The sequence below is a fragment of the Pholis gunnellus genome (genome assembly GCF_910591455.1).
Source record: "Pholis gunnellus genome assembly, chromosome: 16".
NCBI lineage: Eukaryota > Metazoa > Chordata > Actinopteri > Perciformes > Pholidae > Pholis > Pholis gunnellus.
Window position 1 is genome coordinate 6951701 of NC_136543.1, and position 21298 is coordinate 6972998.

A 21298-nucleotide genomic window follows, 5' to 3' on the forward strand; every position below is an offset into this window, starting at 1 on the left:
TCAAGCTCACGGTGACGACGACACTTAATTAGTGCTCCTGGCCAAGAAATAGTCCGGCACGTAACGGCCTGTTAAACCACAAGGTGTCGCTTTTACACTTTGTTTCTTGTACGGATCGAGAAAACATGTTTTAAATTATTGAGCTTTAGAGGTGCTGGTAGGTGGATTTTGTCCCCTTTTGGGCAGAGCCAGGCTGGCTGTTTGCAGCCTTTGTGCTAAGCTAAGCTAACCGGCCGCTGGCGGTAGCTTCATATTTACCGTACAGAGAGAGTGAAATTGTACTTCTCATCTAACTCTAAGGATAAGGATAATTCAGAAAAATATCAAATCATTAAATTACTTTTTCATGATTATTTTAAATATGCTCTGTAAATATCATTAAGTGCCGTAAAGTTTATGCAATCATTGCTAAAGACTCAAAAACAGCTTACCTGATGTCCAATATGCAGCAAACACCACTCATCTGGTATTCTGGGCAGGGAAACACTCAAACCTGGGTTTGGTGATACATGACAGAGATTAACAGGGAGATCGACACTGAAGCTCAGTATGCAGTGGAATGGTTGAGTTGTACGGTCGTATTAAAGACATAAAGAGACTGAGGGCAAAAACCACCTCGACAACCACGGAGCTTTCCACAATCTGTTTCCTAAAGTTTTTCCCTGCAGGATCTGTTAGAGAGAGAGAGAGAGAGAGAGAGTGAGAGAGAGAGAGAGAGAGAGAGAGGTGGAATGCACCGACGGCGTGAGAAAGCATCGTGAAAGTGAAGTGACGTATGAAGAAAAAGACAAGACCAGGAGATGAAGAGAAAGGACTTTTGGTAGGACTGCCACTGGTTGCATCACACTTTAAATACTGTTTGATGTGTGTGTTTGTACAGTGAGTGTGTGTATTTTGAAATGTGTGTGTATGTGTGTGTTTGTGTGTGTGTGTGACAACCGTGGAAAACTAGCTTAAACCCGGTGAAAAAGAAGACGTTAAGAAGGATAGTAAGGACTGGTCCGGCCATCGAGGTCAAATAAAAAAACAACGACAACAGCAACATCAGCAACAACAATATCAACATTAACATCATCAACAACAACAACATCAACAACAACAAAATCAAACTGAAAAATGAAAAAGAAAAGAAAGGAAAACAAAATAAAAACAAAACTCTGGTTCAGAGTGTCTCTTCATCTTTGGTATAAAAATGGCCATCCATGGGCTGCATTTGATCCACAACTAGGAAAGACTACAGAAATTGTCAACAATTTCCTCTATTGCTTTTGCACTGATTGGTTTAAACCGTAAGCTCCTACTGAATCTACTGTTTTTATTTCACTGCCAGAAATTTTTTCCATATTTTATTTTTTTTATTTTTTATTTTTTTTATTTTATCTTTTTTTTCTTCTTTTTTCCCCCCCTCCTTTTTGCAGTGTGACAAGCAAAGCGGGCTAAAAACATCTTTAAGCTCATAAAAAAGGTAAAATGTGGCAGATAAAAAGCACTAATGTCATTGACAAGCAACTTTGCCACGTAAAATAATAATAATGATAATAAAAAACAAGTTCAGCATTTGCAACAGACTGCATCCACAATGCAGCATGTTTTCTTATGTTTTCATTTTTTCCTCACTGTGAAAAATCTCTTCAAAGCTTCTTCTTCTCCCCCCCGCCCCCCCCTCCCCTCCCCCCCACAAGTCTTTTTCCCCAACAGACATTTTGTTTTCTTCTGACACTTAGTTACCTCTGACATAATAATTATCAAAGTTTTCTTCTAATGAAGAAAAGAAAAAAAGCTCTTCTCTATTAAATCTGTACAGCTTATGTGATAGATTCTTTTTTCCTCTTTAGAACAACTCCTCCAGTGTCTTGTACCTCCGAGTGGTCCAAGAGACGGATTTCGTTTGCTTATTTTTATTTTTTTTTCTAACCAGACGTCAGACTTAAACTCTGTAAAAAGTTTCTGCCGCCCTTCAAATTAAGGCCATGAAGATTCAAGAAAAAAAAACAAAAAAAACACACTTTGTTTTTGAATATATCTAGAAAAGTAAAATGTAACACTAGGACATAAGAAAGAGTGAAAAGAAATTGTAGCTTAATATCTGAGGAAGACAATCTCTGTGTGTATCTCAAACTTGACTCCCGTTTTCTAATTACAAAATAAACTTCATCGCCTACCTGCGCATTCAACCTTTTTTTTCCTTTCTTTATTTCTTTTCTTTTTTTTTTTTTCTTTCTTTTTTTTTTTTTTATTGGTTGAGAATTTTCTTTGAGAAGCTTTTCAAGCTTCAGCCCAGCCCTTCCGGCAGGTTCCCAGACTAAACAATTTCACTTCTTTGCACTGTGCCCAGCAAACTTTCCCATCCCCTTCCTCAGCACTCTTTGCACTTCCTCTCTCCTTTTTTATTTTCTTTTTTTCTCGTAGGCCAGGTAGGAAATGAAAAAAAGTGTCTCTTTTTTGGTGCCTGGGCAATCTGGAAGCAATCTCTCTTTCTTTTCTCTTTTCCTCACATACACAGTGCAGCCACCTTCTGTCTCAAGGCAACGCTGTCACAGGAACATTCGCTCAGGCCGTCGCTATCTGATGAAAGAGGAGAAAACAGAGCGGGGGAGAGAGAGAGAGAGAGAGGGAGGGGGGTGTTGTAATCAAAGACCAATATCACAAACACAGAAAGGCAACAGAGCTGACAGCTGACAGCCCCGTCAGCAGACTGAGGCAAAAGAAGCAGCACGTTAAACGGATCTGATCGGGTCACAAAAGCAGAAAGCGCTGCCAAAATGACGAGCAAATGACAACAGCAGCCAGGAATAATTTGAGTCATTCACAATGGCCCCACTGCGTCTCTTAGCGCTCTCAATTTATTTAGATCACTACTTCGTAGAGCTTTGCTTCACAGAAAGATCTGTCAAAGAGAAATAACGTGCAATTTGACTGCTTTTGTACCCCCCAAAAAATAAAAAAATAAAACATCTCCAAAAATATTTCTTATGATTGTCAAATACTTCACAGACAGGAAGCCCGTCTGTACCAGTTTGATTTACTCAGACGTGTTGGTGACAGAAGTTGTGTCGTCAAAAAGGAAGGGCAAAGAAATATATATTGTCTCACAATACATATTGCCCTCGCCTTCTGCTTATGCTTAAAACAAAAATAATGTGATAAATAATCATCGTAACTAGAGTTAGCGCCTCAGGGTCGAATGCCTCCGTCATGTTACAGTTTACATCCATGTCTGCCTAAAATCACTTCATCATTTTATCCTCTCAGACATTTGTGTGAAATTGTCATAATTAGCATCATGGATTTTTGATTTATGGCCAAATATGTGTTTTGTTTTGGTCACAGTGACCTTTGACCTCCAAAATCTAATCAGTTCATCTTTGAGTCCAATTGGATGTTGGTGATAAGGAAATTCCCTCCGGGCGTTCCTGAGCTATCGCGTTCACAAGAATGGACCGGACAGACGAGCAACACAGTGCCTAAAAAACCACCCAGAGAGGAGAGAGTGCCACGTTAAAATGGCTGACAGCAAGCTGCACCGCTCCGCTGTTTGACTCACTTGGACTGGTATGAGTAAGCAGGAACGTGGTCGACAGCACTGTCCACCTGGATCTGTTGCTGCTGGCCAGCCACCTCCTGTGACGAGGGAGCCACCGTCTGGGGGGAGGCGTCCGTCACCACTCCCTGAGGACACGGCACGGAGGGAAATATGTCAGCTCTGCACTTTAACAAGCATCGCCCCGCAAAAGCTCGCCACTTCCTGCTGAGAAAGTACGTGACTGGATCGACTTCTGCTACTACTCTGCACATGCATGTGTTGTACTACTGCAGGTCCTTCTGTCCTGGAGTTGTGAAAGGAGCTTTTTCTTACTTGAATCAAATGTCTAAGAGGAAAGCCCTCTCCGCCAAACTAATAAATAATAATATATAACATAATAAAACCAAAACAGTTTTGACATGACATAAAAGTTAGACCAAATAAAACTGTTGGGATTATTAACTCCTCAGACTGACAGGTCCATCACTCTGAACTCGTACTGTAGATAAGCAATTTCCATGGATGCCTGTCAGAAATGCATACAGAATAATTGCGGCGACATCTTCCATTTATGACTTGTAAAGGTGCAGCTGTACGAAAAGGCTTCTTTTGCATTTTAACACACCACTTAAAGTGTGCTACAGCAATTAAACATATTCATATTAAATATAAATCTTGGGAGCAATGTGGTTAAATAAAGTACAGGACAAAGAACAGAAGAAACATGGCGGTACTGTGATTTCACACAGGAATTAGTGGACGGGTGTCGAATATGTACGAATAACAAAAAGGATCTGTGCTAAATTGCTTGCAGACTTCTACATCTATGTTAGGGGTGAAAAATGTGTCCAGCATTACGGATAGCCCCCCCCCCCCCCCCCCCCCCCATCATTGAGTCATCTCAATCACCTTTAACAAGCTCTCAAGGATACCGCGTCCTGTCCATACATCAGCCCTCCAGACACTGGCTGATGCAGTGATGTACGCCCCGCTGCTGACGCTGGCAGAGAGAGGACGGCGGGGAGGATGAAATAGGTACGAGGCGCCACGGGCTACGCTGCAACTACAAATTTGTCTCCTCCTTCCCACTCCTTCATGAGAAACTTTCAAAAGGACAGGGGAGCTTGAGAGAGGGGGGGGGGGGGGCGGTATGAGAGTGGAAGGGGGGAGGGACTAATGGGTCTGTCAGCGGAAACTGTCATTGTCCGTGGATGGTGGGTTAACCAGAGCGCAGTGGCTGACGGATGTGTGTGTGTTCCAGCTACCCACCAGCCCTGACTGGCTGTGGAGAAGGGGGAGAGAGAGAGAGAGAGAGAGGGGGACAGCACCGCCGGCACTGTGTCTCACTTCAGCTCCTGTCATCTGATACACGACTGATAGTCCATCTGAATACGGCCGCACTGTCAGCCGCCAGACAGCCGTCCCCGGCTCTCCTCGACCGGCCCGCCTGCCTTCCACGCTCATCATTCCTCAGGCTGGACCGCTCCGAAAACCTGCCAGCAGCTCAGACAGCCGCCGAGGAGGTGACAAACTCTGTGCTGCACTTCAAATGTCTTTCCCAAATACTATAAAACTTCTCTGTCTCGTCCTGCTTTGCTTGCAGTTTTCACCCTCGTTATTCGCTGGCGGTGCGAGGCCATTTGTTCAGCGGGGCAATTTACTGGCAAATGTAATCTGTCTATTTAATGTCTGTTTTGTTCTGTTGACGGGGTGATGTGCTTTGCAATTTTGAAGTGAGCGCTCTTGGGTGTAAGTGAGTGGGCTGTCCGGCGTAATGATGTCCCCCTTTTGGGTGAACCTGGACACGTTCCTGACTGTTAGGAAGTACCGTGTGCTTGCATGTGTGTGTGGGTCTTACTTCGACAGGGACGGCTGTTGGAGGCACAGGAGTGTACTGGGGAATGTAGGTCCCTTGCATAGATGCCGCGGCAGCTGCAGCAGTCATGTACTGAAACACAAACACAAGACAAACGCATGTCAAAACCCCTGCACACACACACATCACAACACAAAGGTATTACATGGTGCAACACACACATTTCAGATATCAGATATCCAACACTGACATCACAATTGCCTAAAGGTGTAATTTACTGCAATTATCCCTCAAAAAGCACTGGGAACGTGAGCTTGCTGTGCTCTCAGCAGCCTTTGGAGGGCGCTAAAAGAATATGTGTGCTCTCTCAACAGAGCAGAGCAGAGGAGAGTATGCGAAGGCCGACGGAGGAGAAGGAGGAGGAAGAGACGTCCAGCTGTTCCCCCAAAGACTTCACAGGCAGACAAATGCACTAGGCCACAGCTGAGAAGAAGATAAAACAATAAAAAATATAAAAAATAAAGCTGAAGGGAATGAAGGGAAAGTGAGAGAGAGGACAGAGAAAGCAGGAGGTCTGTTGCCTGTGGCCTATATTCCTTTAGACATGCCTGCCCCGGCTTTTAACTGGCTGCTGGCTCACTCCATGATGGCCATTTGACAGACGTGACACACGTTCAGTTACATGACAGCCACGGGGCTTTCACATGCAATATGAATGAGGACACGGCACTTTGTGTGAGGCTTTTTTCCTTTTTTCCCGGGACTTGCTGTGAATGCATGTTGTGTGAGTGTGTGTGTGTGTGTGTGGTGAACGTGCACGCCAGTGTCAACCTCACTTGCCAGTGTGTGTGTGTGTGTGTGTGCTTCTTTTTAATTAGCGCATGCCTGTGCATAGAAGACGACTTATCACTATTTGTCCGTCCAACTGTGCATGTGGATGTACAAGTTGTGCAGCTGGGTGTGGGGAACATACATGAGTGTGTGTGTGACTGTGTGTGTGAGTAGGTGTGTGTGTGTGTGTGTGCCCGTGTGAGACAGACAAAGACAAAGAGGCTTGGAGCGATAATGCTGCAGTACAGCGCCAACGGATGTGATCCCAGATAAAAGCCACCAGGCTGCCTCTCCTCCTCTCCTCCTCTTCCTGCTGCCTTTCCGGTCCAAGAAAAAAGAAAAGAAAAGAAAAGGGAAGTACAATCCCTTATTTTTTTTTTCTGTCTTATTTCTTCCTTCTCCTCTCAGTGTGCCTGCCAGTGGTAAAAAAGCGTGGCGGCGGTGTTGCAGCGGGAGGCGGTAATGGAGGAGCTGTGCCGGGGCTGCGGAGCCTTTCTTGGCCGTGGGCCCGGCGGTGCTGGTGAAGTGTCATTACCGGCAGCGTTGCTAATGGATCGGGTACGGCTCCACCGCTCACCCCTAATGAGAGCAGCTAAAGGCCATGGACATGGGTGATTAACTCCCCCACCGACGCCGCGCATGGCCAGGAGGATGCCCTGGGATGGATGCGAGTGTGCGTTCGCGTGCGACTGTTTGGGGGCAACGTGCGCGTGCGAACTTAAGGTTATCACACCTCCAGGGCTGTCACACTCAGGACGGGGTGAGGCGGCACATCCAGACTTCCTGACACATTACCGCATTACCTCTCCGTGTCATCCCTTCTTCCCTCTCACCTTTCTGTCACTCGCTCTCTTGCCCCTCCCTCCCTCCCTCTCTCCCTCTCTCTCTCTCTCTCTCTCTCTCTCTCTTCCTCTCCTCTCTCTCTCTCTCTCTCTCTCTCTCTCTCTCTCTCTCTCTCTCTCTCTCTCAACCTGCTATTGTCTAAAAGGGCCTATCAGGTTGTTGGAGTGACCTTCTCCCCGGTGAATCCAAACCATGCATACCAATTTTCCGCAGGACTTTTTTCGAGTCTTCGCCTCTCCTTTCCCGTTAACTTATTCAGTCGACTCACCTGTGAGGGCTGCGCGAAGGCAAATGAAGGGAAGCGGGAGATAATTAGCATTATCAAAATCTCCCTGTCAAAGGCACGGTGTCCATCTGAAATGTTATATTTCTCTGCAGGACTGCAAAAGGAATTTAAATTAGACTCAACAAGGACATTTAACAAGATTCTTCCTTCCACCATAACCATTAGCTAACCTATCTAATGTGGCAGGTTGAGCAGGGCATGCTTCCGCAGTCGCTGCTGTGGCAAGTCAGGGGGACGTCAAGCTTGGCTCCAGTGAATTGGGTTGCTATGGCGATAAAGATGATTTTTGTCCAATTTCAACTCTTTTAATACTTCCCTGTCCATAGTCAGGGGACAGGTTTGGGCGGTATAAAATATCCCTAATTGGCAATAAATGCTGTTCCACTGTCACATGCACACACACACACACACACACACACACACACACACAAACACACACACCTGCGACTGGAGCAGATGGTGTGTGCGTATGTTTGATGAACGGGAGGCCTGGATGGTTCCTTAACGAGGCTGGTGTGAGTAGACTCCTTAAGTCTCTGCTCTGCCATCACTCTCCATGACATACAACTGTAAGCACTGTATAAAGTCACACCGCAATGCAGCAGAAAAACACGAAAACACGCAGACGCACCAAACCATATCGACAAGATATGAAAGCCCTTCATATCTTGGCTCTGGCACCACAGCGGCTTGGGCCCTCGGCACCGAATATAATTTTTTATTTTTTTTTTACTTTTAGCTTCAAAGAAGAAGAAGAATCTGTGAGGAAATTGATCTGGCAGAGGTGGAATGTAGCAAAGCACGTTAGCATGTTTGAAATGTTCAAATGAATCATCCGCGCCTCTCTGTTTATCCCTCCCTCACATCTATCTCCGTGCTGACATGCTGTTCTGTCGCGTCGGCTGCAAGGTGGAGGATAACAGTTGGTCAAGGCAAGAGCATCCAGCTACTCAGTGCGGGTTATTAATGGCAGCGCGGCGTGGGGATGGGCTCTGATGACTATTGATCTGAGCTGTGAGGCTCCATCACAATGGAGCTGCACACCAGCGGCCGTGAATCACGGTTCTGTACCACTTCCCCGTGAAAAGCCCTCCATATCTTGGCCCCCAGGCTTTGTTAACACCCCCTCTCTCGCGGAGATTTATGCCGGCAAAATCCGTCCGTTTTGTTTGTCTCACGCATGCACAGAGGGATGCATACGCACGAGCAGGCCCGCGTGGGTGACGCGATGCACAGTCCTGCCAATGGTTTCACATCGTTCCACTGATCTACAGGTTTTGTTTGATACATTGTTTATTCAAAAAAGAAGAAGATTGGTGCAGCTTTGAGTTGAGTCAAAAGACTAGAAGGGTCTTTGAAGAAGGATCAAATAGCTCCCAGTCATTTTTTAATGTTAGTTTTGAAAAGTCCATTCCTACAAAGCTGCAGTCTTAATCATTCAACCTTTGTATTTCATCAGATAATGACGAGATGAAATCTTATGTGAAATAAGTTTCACTAAAATGGCAAAATTATTGTTTTGGCTCGACTAGATTGACTGAAATATTCAATAAAATCTAAAATAAATCTAAAATAAATCAAATTTGAAACAGGACTAAGACTAAATTATTAAAAAAACAGCAAAATGAAGAATGAAAACATTGTAATGACTTTTCAGCCACTAAAATGGACCAAAATGTTTAAAGTTGTTAAAACTAGCCTTAAACTTTGAAGGATAAAAATGACCAAATTGTGACTAAAACTAATACGCCTAATAAGACTAAATCTAAAATAGATGCCAAAATGAACACTGATGATCAGCGCTGTTAGATTGGTGATTGACAGCTGCTATAGAGACCTCTCTGCTCTGATTGGCTCTTTGCCTTCGGGCACCGCGTGGAATCTTGCAAATGCCATCGGGAGCACGAAAAGGAGGCAGAGGAACCGGGTATGTCCTGTGTCTGTCTCCTGTGCTACTGTCAGGCTATAGTGACAGTTTGATCAAATATGACAAAAAGTAATTTTTTATTCAACCTACCAACTGTTGCTTTAAGACCCTCAAATGATGCCGTCAACAGTACGCCGTCACATAAACGTACCGCCGCTCTTTATGATCTAGACACAGAGCTTCAGGCTACGATCTGACTGCACTGCAGAGTCCGGGGTCTTGCTGCAAGCTCATGCGTTTAATGCACGTACAAATTGGGAACATATTCAACTTTAAAAGTTCAGCACGAACGATCAAATTCAGAACATTAAAATTAATTCAACAGCGGCACAACTCTCGCGGCATACTTCTTGGCTGCGAGCCCATTCAAAGCGCATTGTAAATTTTATAAACGCCATAAAAAAAAGTTGTCCCTCTCTTAACAATTACCTTCAAGGTCCTACAAGGACCTAGCTGCTCAGTGGTACGGGGAATCACCCAGATGTCGACGCGAGTTGCTGTTTTGGATGTGAAGCTGCACACGGAGGCGGCGCACGCTCGGTCGACTCTCCCCGGGTGAGTAGAGGTTAAACACAGCCATGCACGGTAATGGAGATGTGGAATAACATACTGTACTTAAGACTCCCCCCCCCCCCCCCCCCCCCCCGTATAAAACCAAGGGAAACGGCCCAGATAATAGAGGGAAGCGCTTCACACAAATCTGTCTGGCAGGGACACAGAAGCTGTCAATCACCACCGTCACCATGACAACAGAGACCTGGGTTCTACATGCCGTGACAGAAAGAGGATGGAGAGCACAGAGGGAAGGTCACCTCTTGTCATGTCAAACACTATGTCGCTCACGCACAAATGCAGACACTGACATGCGTGTACACACACACACACACACGCACGCGCACACGCGTACACGTGATAAATCAGGTGCACACCGACGCGTGCACAGCAACTAACAGGCATGAGCAAACACAAAGCATGACGGATAGACTCCTGCTAAGTGGTGGGGGTAAGGAGATAGTAAATAAATCAGTAACGATAGAGATATGCACCAAACATGGTCGAATAAATCAGCGAGGAGCTTGGATGGCATGTTTATGCGTGCCATCCATAAACAGTGAGCCGGAGGTTCTCCAGCATTCTGTAATCAAGTTGTTCAGGATAGACGGACACCGAAGTGCGCTCGGTGACTGTGGAGGTTGTGGAAAACAGAATCATTTTTCTGGCGGAGCAGCCGAATACCAAAGCGGTGACCATCAGGCGACCCAGCCTTTTTTTAAAAGGCCGAACCCTCCCGTGCCTATCCTCGGAAAGCTGCCGTCACCACACCAGTGAGTGTGTCGCAGCTTGGGCGGACCGGGAACATTTGGTTCTTTTCCTGGAGTGGGGAAGAAAGCCACAGCCATACACAAGCGGCCGCAGAGAGTCCTGGAACAGCCAAGAGTATTCTGAGGAGTGGCGGAAGTCGTGAGGGGTTGTTGACTCTGGAGACGCTGCTCGTGGCAGGTGCGCGTCGGCGGTCGAAGGCTAAGCCACGTGACCGGTGTGTGTGTGTGTGTGTGTGTGTGTGTGGGGGGGGGGGGGGGGGGGCAATCAAAACAACCTCACCACCATGCGTCTGCACTTGAGGAATGTGCTTTAAGAGTATGTGGTGTCCAGTCCAGTTTACTGCACGGATAGTTACAGACGCTGGTTCCTAACCCCTCCTTTAACAGGCTTTCTCAATCAGGCATTATGAAAGGGCTTTTACATCTGGCTTGAGAGTGAGCTTCATAGAAAACATGTCTCAGTTCCCACAGATGATCAAGTGTGGCATGCTGTGTGTGCAGCCCAGCCATAGAGGAGTTATGCTACGCAGCACATCGCCTCGGGAAAGCTAAGCAGGCAGAAAGGGGAGCGTAAACCAGAAATACCCCCAAAAAAAAGAAAGAGAGAGAGAGTGCCGTAACCCACTTTCTCCTATAACACAACCCATCAAACATCAGAAGCCATCATCATAGATTAGCCTGTCTCTAATCCTGGCTGTTAGCACAGCTGGGCCCGATTAGGGAGGGGGCATTCCTGACAGAGCCAACATGGCGTCACAGTCGCTGACAGCTCACCTGGAAACACATGGATAACTGTACAATACAGCACTGTTTCAATCACACACACAAACACACACACACACACACACACACACACACAAACACACACGCAGAGATCAAACGTAGTGCCGGAGCAAAGCTGCCTGCTTGCCTGCCCCCAGGCAGCAGGGTTAGGGCAGGAAGTCAGGCTTCAGAACTGTGCAACACTTCTAAGTCGACTTGATCCTTAAACAGGGGGGAGTTCCTGGTTTAGGGGGCGGCGACTGTAAGCCAGTGTGTGTGTGTGTGTGTGTGTGTGTAATAAAGAAAACTGAGTGGTAGATGTGATGTGTGATTTAGAGAGTGAGTGAGACAGAACGTGTGAGAAAGAAACAGAAATTAGAGGTCGAGAGTGAGGGAGGTGGAGAACAGAGGGTCCTGTCACACCGTTAACCTTCGTAGGAAATCTGCTTAATGTGGATCAGGGAGGAAACGTGCTCTCTCAGTATCTGGCGGTGAACGCACGCAGTGCGAAACAAATGATACGGCGGCTCCACGGCAGAGCACATGTGGCGACAGCCTAAGAAGGTTTGGCTTCCTTGAAAGGAAATGTAAAATCCATCTCTTACTCAATGTGTACTTTGTCTCAGACCCAAATGAATAGCGTTCCCCAAAGATTAAAAGGCCTCCGCCTGGTCATTCTGACCCAAACCGACTGTGTAATGGACACCTGATGGATTTGTCTCTCAACATATAACTCTCTGTCTCAAAGAGCAGCTGTAGACTTTTACATGTCTTTTCATTGCTGGACTAGTATGCTGAAAAGAAATAGCAGCAAAACCACGAGCCACAAATCCATTTTAAGTGTTTGAGCATCTTTACTACGGTAAGGCAATATAGTCGTTGGCTTTATTGACTCCTATAACAATGAAACTATGTACATACTATTTCCTGCAATTATTTGGCTTTATCAATCGAGCAAATAACACATTATGATGAAACTGGTTAACGTGCTTTCCATATTAATGGTATTTTACAGAAGACTCTTATAATATTTGCTGTATTATTATTTCCCTAATTCAACATAATTTCCCTGAAAGAGACATGGTACTTAATATGAGATCATATTAAATATGTGATTTACTGCCATGTCTTTGACTGTTGGAGGTGGGAAAGTGTTCCCCAGACTCTCGCAAGGTGGTTAAAGTCAGGTAATGAACTCCAAATGACACCAAATCTCACCCCTCAAACACAGACTGGCCGATTTGCTAGTTTCGTTCGAGTTGGCATTTGGATCGTAGATCTGAAGGTCCTTTCACCCGCCCGTTTGTAAATTGGACATGTACCGCCAAAGATGTAATTGCTGAGTGTTGGTTTGTGTCGGCTCGTTAACGCCGAACACCAGATAGGCGGCAACATGATTAGCGTTAGTCGGTGGCAAGCCGTCAATGTTCTCCTAATTCGCGAGGCTCGACATCTTTAACTAACTTAAATTTCGTAATAAATGGCTCCTTTACCTCTGTCGAGAGCTTCTCTTTGTGATGATGAACAATTGACAGATGACTAGACAGACGATGACAGCTATTGTAGCTACGTGAGCCATCCTCCAAAAGTGTCGCCGTGGCCCTAGAATGCTCTGCGATTCCTATTCCCTGTTTGTACTGAAGCCTTTTTTTCTGCCCTCACCCTGTGTGCTTACCGTCGGTGGACAGCTCTGCAGCGAGCTACACACACTTTGAGGTTTCACTGAAAGCAATTGTGAAACTATGAAAAAGGTATCGGACAAAAAGCTAAAAGACAACAAAAAAGATGTTATAAACAAGTACTAAACCAAAGGTATTCTAACAAGGACAAAAGTACAAACTAATTGTCATATGAGTTACATTTTCCCTCATAACAGGAATAAACAAAGTATCACCAGCGAAGGATCAACACGAGCTCCCCAGAGGACGTAGAAGTAGTAAAAACACACAAGAGTAAAAGTAAAAAGAGTAAGACATAAATCAGTTAGCCCAACAGATAATAAACAATTCAGTCAGCCTCAGACAGCTAGGCTATAATGGGTACCCTTGATAGCAATAAACTGATCACAGAAAACTAAATTAAACAATCAGCAATAACACAACAGCTGCTCTAATAAAACACCAATAAAAAGAGTGCCTGCAGATAAGACATTTAATGAGTAGAATAAAGATTCCTGTAAATATTTGCTTGGTCACAGATTGGTGGATGTAAAAATGAAACTGACTGTGGAAACTATTGTAAATATACACATTGTCAACAGTATATAAAAAAAAAGGATCAAGATGCAACTAAAGTTTTTTTTTCCGCGTCCCCAGAGTAGTGTGTCCTCCAAAGCTTACTGCTCTGATCGCACGGGGAGGTTCTCAACTCGGAGGTTCTCTCGTTTGGTTTCTGGCAACAACAATTTGTGTTTTTATTATCGTGCGCGGCTCGTCGTAGCACAGCGAGGCGTACTCACACTTCCTGTAGTGCCCAGGGACAGATGGTTCATCTGCTGGGCGAGAGGGCCCATCATGCTGGCAGGCTGCATGGACATAGTGTGGTCCATGGCTGGCGTGATCACTGCACCCTGGTGGAGACGGGAGAAAAGACGGGGAGAAGGTGAGATGAGGGGTCGAGCCGGAGATCTGATTAGTTTCCACGGAGTGGAAGGAGTCCACATAAAAAAAAGAAGGTTTGTTTAAGGCTGTATGCCCAAGAGGACAGGGTGTGGTGGTAAGGGTTAAAAGAAGGCCAGGCAGGAAGTTGGGCTTAGAAAGGATAAGAACAGAGAGAAAGTCAGCAGGAGGACAGGAAGGATCTTCAAAAACATAAAAGCAATAAAAACAGAGGAAGGGGGAAAGGTGGGGCTGAGGCAGGGGTGACACGAGGACAAACGCAGCCAGAGAAGAAGAAGGGAAGAGGGGACGGTGTCAATAAACAGCAACAGAACACAGGGACATTTTCAGGATCAATACACACTATTGTCTTTCGGTCCATCAAAATAGTCAATACGTGCTGCTGATGTATCAACAATATGGGTTTGTGCGGTTCATTGATTGAAGGGAAAAGGATGCCCCCCCCCCCACCCCTCTCTCACTCTCTGGCCTCCCCTCCGCTCGGTGTAATGCGCTGCGTGTTTTCCCCAACGGGCGGATGGGAACGCTAGAAGCTTCTTTTTCCGCGGTGCAGCGGAACATGAGGGAAAGTGATGAAACCATTGTTGCACTTTCATCCCTTGTCATGATAGCTCCATTTCCCCAGCACCGACGCCTCGGGAGGAGCGCGCTCGCAACCGAGCCCTCTCCCTCGGCTCGGCTCGCCTCTCTTCTCACTTTGTGTGTCTGTGCTGCCGGTGTGTCTACGTGTGTTTGTAGGTAAGCCTGCAGCACACCGTGCGTAACGGCATCGGTGCGCGAGTGTTTAAAGAGACTGACTGGCGTCTGCGGATGTGGGCGTGCAGCTCCGGCAGTGTGTGTGTGTGTATGTGCGTGTGTGTGCATGTGCATGTGCGCACCCCACTGGTGACTCTGTGTGGGCCTATTGGAGAACAAACTGTGCAGACACAGCCTGTCAGAACCGCTGTGCTTGTCTACTCCCTGCATTCACAACACAGTCAGCCAACTCTCTCTCTCTCTCTCTCTCTCTCTCTCTCTCTCTCCCCCACCCTCCCTCATCTTCTCCCTCTACCACTCAATATGCTAGCTTCATGTGATCCTTCCCGGAGTTTCACCTCAGCATACAAAGAAAGAGGCTGGGTGAATGCTGAGATCAGTAGTGGAAGGAGTGCTAAAGTTGCACCAACTCTGCGTAAGTCTCATTATTACAAAGTGGCGATTTACACATCACTAGATGCTCCACACAAACGAAAAGGTGATAGAATGGGGCCCTGGGTTTTGCCTCTCGGGCTTTATACAGCTTCCTTATCTTACTGTTGAATGTCGGGGCTGAAAGGAACAACTGCAGAACTACTCAGAGCAGAAAAAGGCACTGGCTCTATCGTGTTTTGTTCATTTTTCTCAGATTACATTTGACTATAATAATAATAATAATAATAACATGAATATAGGAAGTTAAATAACAGCAGAGATGAGTTATTACTAAAAATTGTTACGTAGCTGAATAGACAAAAGGACAAAATGTATGTTAGCTTGCTAATATGTGACGTAATATGAAAGGTGGTCTAGCTATGCGACCCAACACTTGATGAACATGCTGTTTAATAATGACGATAACTCAAATCACGAAATGATGCTAATTAATGCTAAATCAAGCTAATAACAACTGCACGAATATTACTAATTCTGAAACTCATATTTCTCCATGTATGCATATTATACAAATAAAAAATAAGGGATTAGCAATTTAAAATATCAGTGCCCCCAATCTGTTATTATTATTATTATTATTATTATTATCAGTTTTCATATTGTAATCAAGTTACAGCTCATGATGAATGTCTTTTCGGTCGATTGAACATCACTTTAGATTTTTACTAGCAGCCCATTTTCACATTTCAGAAGTCTTTACTTAAAGGTAACAAGTAGATCAACTAATCTCAAGTCTTGTGTGGACAATCTCAATATTTCTCCAATTAATAAATAAATTAAAAATCAGTAGTTGGCTGAGTTCACCAGTGTGATGGACGGGAGGAGTAAAGGAGAGGGGAAACGAAGAGACAGGAAGAAGAAGAGACAGCGTGAGGACAGGAGAAGGATGATTAAGGAGAGAGCCGATGGAGGTCACGAGGAAGACGGGAGCCAGAAGAGACACACAGGGGGGAGAGGGAGGACAGAGCATTGGAGAGAAAAGCTGAGGGACACACAGGGGGAGAGCGAGAGAGCCGACAACGAAAGTGGAAGAGAGGAGGCGAGGAGGAGAGAAGGAAAAGAGAAAGAGAGGAGCGAGAGGGAAGCAGCAGGAGCTGTGGGCTACCTGTTACCGATTCAGCCTCTGACAATGCCTTTATAATGGGAAAGGGAGAGCAACGGAAAGGCTTAATTCACAGACGTGTCAGGGAGAGTTAAGCCGATTTGTGATTTCGATTTTCTGTGTTTGTGAGACTGAGTGTCTGTGAGAGAGGAGGTTTTTAGTGTGTGTGTGTGTGTGTGTGTGTGTGTGTGTGTGTGTGTGTGTGTGTGAGCGGCGTGTGTCTGTCCAGAGCTACACTAGAGAGGAGAGAAAATGAGAAGGAGACACAAACAGAACAATATATGTTTTGGATTTGCCCGCTGCGTGAGAGAAAGACGGAGAAAGAGCAAGCTAACGGACGCTACAGACGCATCTCAAATGCACGACATGATGTTTACAGATCTCCTCGATGCATGCGCTATTTTTGGTGTGCGAGTGAAATGTGTGCTCGTCCGAGGAAAAACCCATCTCGCTAAAGATGGTATTGATCGAGCTCCAGACAGGAGACAGATGATATCAGCCCCCCTGGTTGTTAAATACGTTGATATACGCACAGCGACCAGAGACAATGTACAGTAAATAAGAAATCTTGTAAAAAGAAAGAAAAAAAAAAACCAGCAGTGTTTTTTAACGACCACTCATTACGAGTAAATAGCAGCACTCAGACTGATGGAGCCCTGATCAGTATCAACTGATATTCATTACTATGCCGTTAGAGTTGCTGATCAGAAATAACAGCTGTAAAATGGGTAAGGCGATACATAAATGTCACACAGATAGTGTTTATACTGCCTGATCCATTACGGCTAAAGGATCTCCAGTCCCACACAGATTGAAGATGCAGTCAGGTATAGGCAGCGTGTTTGGGGCGATCAAGCTTAAGGAACTGAGTATTTGTTTTCTTGCTGCACAGAATTTCATCCAATTTTGTGAACGCTGACATGAGAAATTGTCTTTATTTTTTTCCCAGCTATGTGACCGAAAGAGAGTCATTTTTTAAATCTGCTCTGTCAAGAAGGCAGTGACAGATTTTGAAATAAAGAACAAAATTGCTCATTTCGGAGAGTGTAACAGAGTATTACAAAATGCCAAGACGCTCCCTTCAAAGTAAATAGACTACAATCTTCACGGACTAGAAACACAAGCGTCGACGGAGTCGCCGAAAGATGGAGAGGTCCTTGAACACGCAGCCGCAAGTGGCCGCCCCAAAAATATTATGCAGTTTGCTGCAGCAGAATGGGGGGGATTAGCCGTGGACGGACACAGAGGGGCACGCACTTTTTATACAAAGCTACGATTACTTCCCGTGATTGTGGGCCCTGATGTTTCACTGCTGGCAAGAATACATCTGTAACTGTTCAGCCATTGAACGCAGAATCACTAATAGCTTGGTAAGAAGTAAGAACGGCGCAGGAACGATGAACAGTTTTCAAAGTATAAGTGCTTTCTGACAGGTAAAATGTGAAAGTTGGACACCCAAAAAAAAAAAAAAAAGACACACATTCAAAGCCTGAAGAGCGTCAAACAATGACCGAGGCTGTGTTCCACTCAAACAAAGCCGGTGTTGTCCCCATGAAAGAGGACCTGCACTTGACTCGACACATTCCTCGCTGTATTTGACAGTTGGCTTCTCCATGTGACGTGTCGGTGGTTTGGATACCGACGCTGGGAGTCTGTTTTGTGTCGAGCTAAATGTGACACGCAACACTGCAGGATACTCAGAGGTGCTGCGGCTCCACGCCGCAGGGTTCGAGTAATTCTGCTAAAGCTTCAGTACCGCGTAGACATTTCTCCATCTCCAGTGAAACGTGCAGACACAGACGCAGCTTGTTCCCTCAGTCGTTATTGGTCTGGAAAGCCCGGTGTTATAGAACATCTGCTGATGATTGACTGGTAACTATAGACAGTACTGAATGCCAGGGACCGCTAACACCAGAAGCCTGCCCACCTGAAGGGAATATCCTGTAGGTACAGAAACTGGATCCACAGAAGCCACACAATTACACAAGTTACTGGATAGTGTGTGTATGCGTTATTTATTATCTCTGCCCGGCATGAATGTGAGAGGAGAGTTTGCGTTCGGTCGTGTGTGTGTGTGTGTGTGTGCATCTGTCTGTCTGTCCATGGCTAATCTTGCATACTACTGACCAATCAGTCTAATCATTTTGTAGCGCTCATTTATGACTGAATGCTCAAGGACCTTATGTGGTTGCGGTGATTCACACTGTTAAAAAAAACGTATTTTATTGACTGTTGCATTCGACCGCTGACTCCTCGATCCTCTTAACTGGCCGGTAGGGGCCACACGTTACATTTTGAATTGTTCCCGTCCAGATTTGCATGCCTGGGCGAGCGGCAAACGTCGACCCGGTAGCGTTCCTGATGATCCATCGCGTATGATTGCGGCTCAATGGGGCAGTGTATGTGCGTAGGGAGGGTGTAGACGTGGGGTTGAGCGAGAGTGAGAAAGGGAGACGGTGGCAGCGGCAGTAAATGTACAGGTTGCCCGTGAATAAACAAACATACTCAATATCAAAGAAGTTCCCTTGACATGCTGCTGGGAGAAAGTGGAGGGAGAGTCTGTGGGATTAGCCAATTGTGGGTTGTATTGGTTCAATCAAACATTGCAGCAGCGCTCGTTGCAGACACACCTGTCTGAGATCTGCTCTCTGCTGAGTCCTTTCAAGTCTTGTTTTGTATTGGTGCTCTAATAAGCCTAACAATAGCCCCCCCATGACTTTTGTTTCACCTCCCCCGACTGTGACCACAGTTATCAGATACCCTCAGGCACCTTTCTATTCAGGAAAGCCCAAAAAAGGGAGCCAGCATCCTGGGTCTTTCTCTGTAATCCGCAGCATGAATCCCTCCTCGGGGCTAACAGGCTGCCAGGGCTGCCCTAGTATTACCAACGCGGTCTGTCTACAAGACACAACGTCCCAGGGACTGAGGCAGGAAGGTGAACTGCTCATTTTACCCGACTGAAGCAGAGAAACAGTAGTGCACACTGATGAATAGCAATGAATAAAGCCACACAGGTTGACATTGATGCAGATAGCGGCTTATTGTTCATGTTCAAATTCTCTTTTTTTACGGTTTTGAAAAGCTTAATTGCAGACCCCACAGGAACAGGACGATGAAAATGAAGCAGCCGAGGGGCCACGACAATGTATGTTAACAGATTAGCGTGTGGAACCAGATACCGATGAAGGATGTCTCACCTCTGGCAAAGATGTTTGTCTACTGTGTTACTATTTGTCCTCCACAATGAAATGACAACAAGAGGGATGATGGATCAATCTCCAGACACCTATTGATTCATTTCGTCTGTCAATCACGTGCAATATCTCAGAGGATGCAGATTGAATTACAATTACATGTTTTACCCCAGAAAATCGGCTTTTTCCAGTCACACTGTGAGGTGCTGTAGGCTACAAATACATATGAGGACATATGTTTCTGATTGGCTGTGATTGAGATCGTTCATAGCAATGCTGTTGCCTTGTTGTGCACAGGTTAATTCAGTCCCTATTACTACTGGTAATGACTATAAAATGCTCATCGTAATGAGGTCATTATTAGAAGAAATCCACTAACTCGAAGATGATATTTGGATGGATTTGTACTGTGTGTGTGTGTGAGTGTGTGTGTGTGTGTGTGTGTGTGTGTGGGAGGGGCATTTGCGTGCGTACAAGAGAGGATAAAGACGCTAGACGAAGCATGTAACAGTATTTGTCATGTCTTCATGGGAGGTCCATTCCTCTCCACGCTCGGATCAACCCTCCACTGACTGCCTTTTGTAGACAAATGGATCATTTCACACTCAAGGCTCTCTCCAGAATATTTAGCAACAAAAAAAAAGAAGAAAAGATTAGAAATCCAATTTTTTTAAACACAGCGAGTAAAGCCTGTCCACCAAAGCAAATCAGCTTTTGTCTCAAAATGTGTTTCTGCTGCTTTCGCAACATTTTTCAAGGTAATACCAAAAAGCTTATAGTGAAAATGCAGCCGCTCAATCTCTCTCTGTCAGTCACCCGGTGGCACTGCAACAATATCTCTCTTTTATGAATGCAACTTTAACCCGGGACAGACGATTTTTTTTTCGCTTGCACCGGCACAGTAGCTGCCGTTGTACTCTGAAAGGGCATTAGGGGAGAGAGAGAGACGGAGGAGGTTGAAGAGAGAGAGAGAGAGGCAGGAGGGATAGAATGAGACAAAAACAGGAAGAAATAAGAGGGAGATGTATAGAAAGAAGTAGAGGGGGAATGAGGACGGGAGAGAGGGATGAAAAGATAAAGAGAGGAGAGGAAGAGCAGCGAGAGCAGCTCAAGGACGACTGTAGCCCCGTCTCGAATTCTGCCTCGCCAGTCAAATGCGTGAGACCAACATAATGTTCCCTCTTTCTGAATCCGCGGAACGTTTTACGTGTCAAGCGGGGAGATGGGTATCACACAGTGCACCGACTCGCCCCCATCCGATGAGGGCAGATAGTTACGGTTCAATTCTAAGAGGCCCAGCAAGCGGCTATTCCAAGCCGGAGCAGGGAGAACTGGCCGGGGTGCAACCGAGAGGAATTCAATAACTCACCTTCAGTATGTAAGGGCCAAAGCACTCTGGCAAATACACACTTGAAGCACACACAGTCCACAGTAAGGAAAAGGGGGGAAAATAAGGATGTATAAGTCACGGGAAAAGACAGCAATGCTGCGCTTGGCTGGCACTGCAGCTACTCCGGCACTCTTTGGCAGAGGGAAGTGAATTTAAGGGTCTGCGTGTGTGATTAATGATCTCTACGTAAGTGAGATTTACCATTAAGAATGTGTTTCTGCACTTAAACATCATGTGTGTTTAGAGCAGCGGTGCGTGTGCGTACGAGGTTCCTCAGTTTTATCCTCTTCTGTAAGGTCCGCTGACCAAGTAACAGAGCGCAGAAGGCAAGCGGTCATGCTGTTCGGACATTCCACGCCTAAACTGCCAAACAGAGCACAGCATTAGAAGATCTGAGCGAGAGAGGGAAGACAAGTAATGAACAGAGGGAAAAAAAAAAAAAAAAAGAACGACGCCTGGACGAACAAGCCGCAACCTCATCTTGCCGTCCACT

General features: G+C 45.6%; 1 protein-coding gene across 3 annotated transcripts in view; it reads right to left on the bottom strand.

The window, feature by feature from the left end:
* Positions 1-2158: 2158 nt before the first annotated feature.
* The window catches only part of LOC306708118 (RNA-binding motif, single-stranded-interacting protein 3), a gene marked incomplete at its 3' end in the record, with an annotated part of 180058 nt that continues 160918 nt past the window's right edge, over positions 2159-21298 (bottom strand). Inside the window, exons 11-14 of one of the 3 annotated variants that reach the window (XM_079175841.1) lie at positions 13769-13879; positions 5382-5471; positions 3545-3669; positions 2159-2561 (exon numbers count right to left, since the gene is read on the bottom strand). In XM_079175841.1, coding sequence (XP_079031967.1) covers positions 2492-2561; positions 3545-3669; positions 5382-5471; positions 13769-13879 — 396 coding nt within the window. Of the gene's footprint in view, positions 2566-3540; positions 3670-5381; positions 5472-13768; positions 13880-21298 lie in introns of those variants that run through there. The other 2 variants (XM_079175839.1, XM_079175840.1) reach the window with 2 other exon arrangements.